Source organism: Hipposideros armiger, unplaced genomic scaffold (genome assembly GCF_001890085.2).
Source record: "Hipposideros armiger isolate ML-2016 unplaced genomic scaffold, ASM189008v1 scaffold_1173, whole genome shotgun sequence".
In the NCBI taxonomy this organism is placed as follows: Eukaryota; Metazoa; Chordata; class Mammalia; order Chiroptera; family Hipposideridae; genus Hipposideros; species Hipposideros armiger.
In genome coordinates, this window is record NW_017732523.1 from 361931 (window position 1) to 362905 (window position 975).

At 55.5% G+C, this 975-nt stretch overlaps 1 protein-coding gene across 1 annotated transcript in view; it reads left to right on the forward strand.

Annotated features, from left to right (window-relative positions):
* The window catches only part of TRIM10 (tripartite motif containing 10), an 8574-nt gene extending 7614 nt beyond the window's left edge, over window positions 1-960 (forward strand). The window contains exon 7 of the mRNA XM_019632782.1: window positions 258-960. Coding sequence (XP_019488327.1) covers window positions 258-775 — 518 coding nt within the window. The 3' untranslated portion in view covers window positions 776-960. The remainder of the gene's footprint in view (window positions 1-257) is intronic.
* The last annotated feature ends 15 nt before the right edge of the window (window positions 961-975 follow it).

Consider the following 975-nt stretch of genomic DNA (forward strand, 5'->3'; position numbering starts at 1 on the left):
CCAGGCTTTGCAGGCTTTAACAGTGCACCAGTCACCTGTGGATCTTGTTTAAAATACAGGCTCCGTTTCAGGTGGTCTGGGGTGAAGCCTGAAAATCTAGTTCAAACAAGTTCACAGGTGCTGGTCCGCGTAGACACTAACTATACACGTTGATGGTAATAACACTCACAGGTGGCCGCCAAGGGGACTTTTTAGGCCTTTCTTGAAAGGGATAACATGCCTGCTGACATATGTGTCCCCTTTGATTTTCCCCACAGCTCACATCTCTCTAGACCCCGAGACTTCCCACCCCAAGCTCCTCTTGTCTGAGGACCACAAGGGGGCTCGGTTCTCCTACAAATGGCAGAACTCGCCAGACAACCCTCAACGTTTTGACCGGGCCACCTGTGTCCTGGCCCACGGTGGCTTCACAGGGGGAAGACACACGTGGGTGGTGAGTGTAGACTTGGCCCACGGGGGCAGCTGCACCGTGGGTGTGGTCAGTGAGGATGTGCAGCGGAAGGGGGAACTTCGGCTGCGGCCAGAGGAGGGCGTGTGGGCCGTGAGGCTGGCTTGGGGCTTCGTTTCCGCCCTGGGCTCCTTCCCCACGCGGCTGGCCCTGAAAGAGCAGCCCAGGCAAGTGAGGGTGTCTCTTGACTATGAGGTGGGCTGGGTGACCTTTGCCAACGCTGTCACCCAGGAACCCATCTACACCTTCACTGCCTCCTTCACTCAAAAGGTCTTCCCCTTCTTTGGGCTCTGGGGCCGAGGATCCAGTTTCTCCCTGAGCTCCTGAGAGGGTGAAGTTACCCTCCTCTAACTACAGGGTTCCAAGAGAGGACCGAATGGACTTGACCCCTGGCTGAGTCACCTGGAAGACTTGAAACAGAAACTACTGCTTTAGATGATAGTCAGGACTTTGGCAAGGGACAAGGTGGATGACCTTCAATCTTCTGACCAAGCCAGTAGATGGCCAGTAGAAGATCAGGGTGTCTG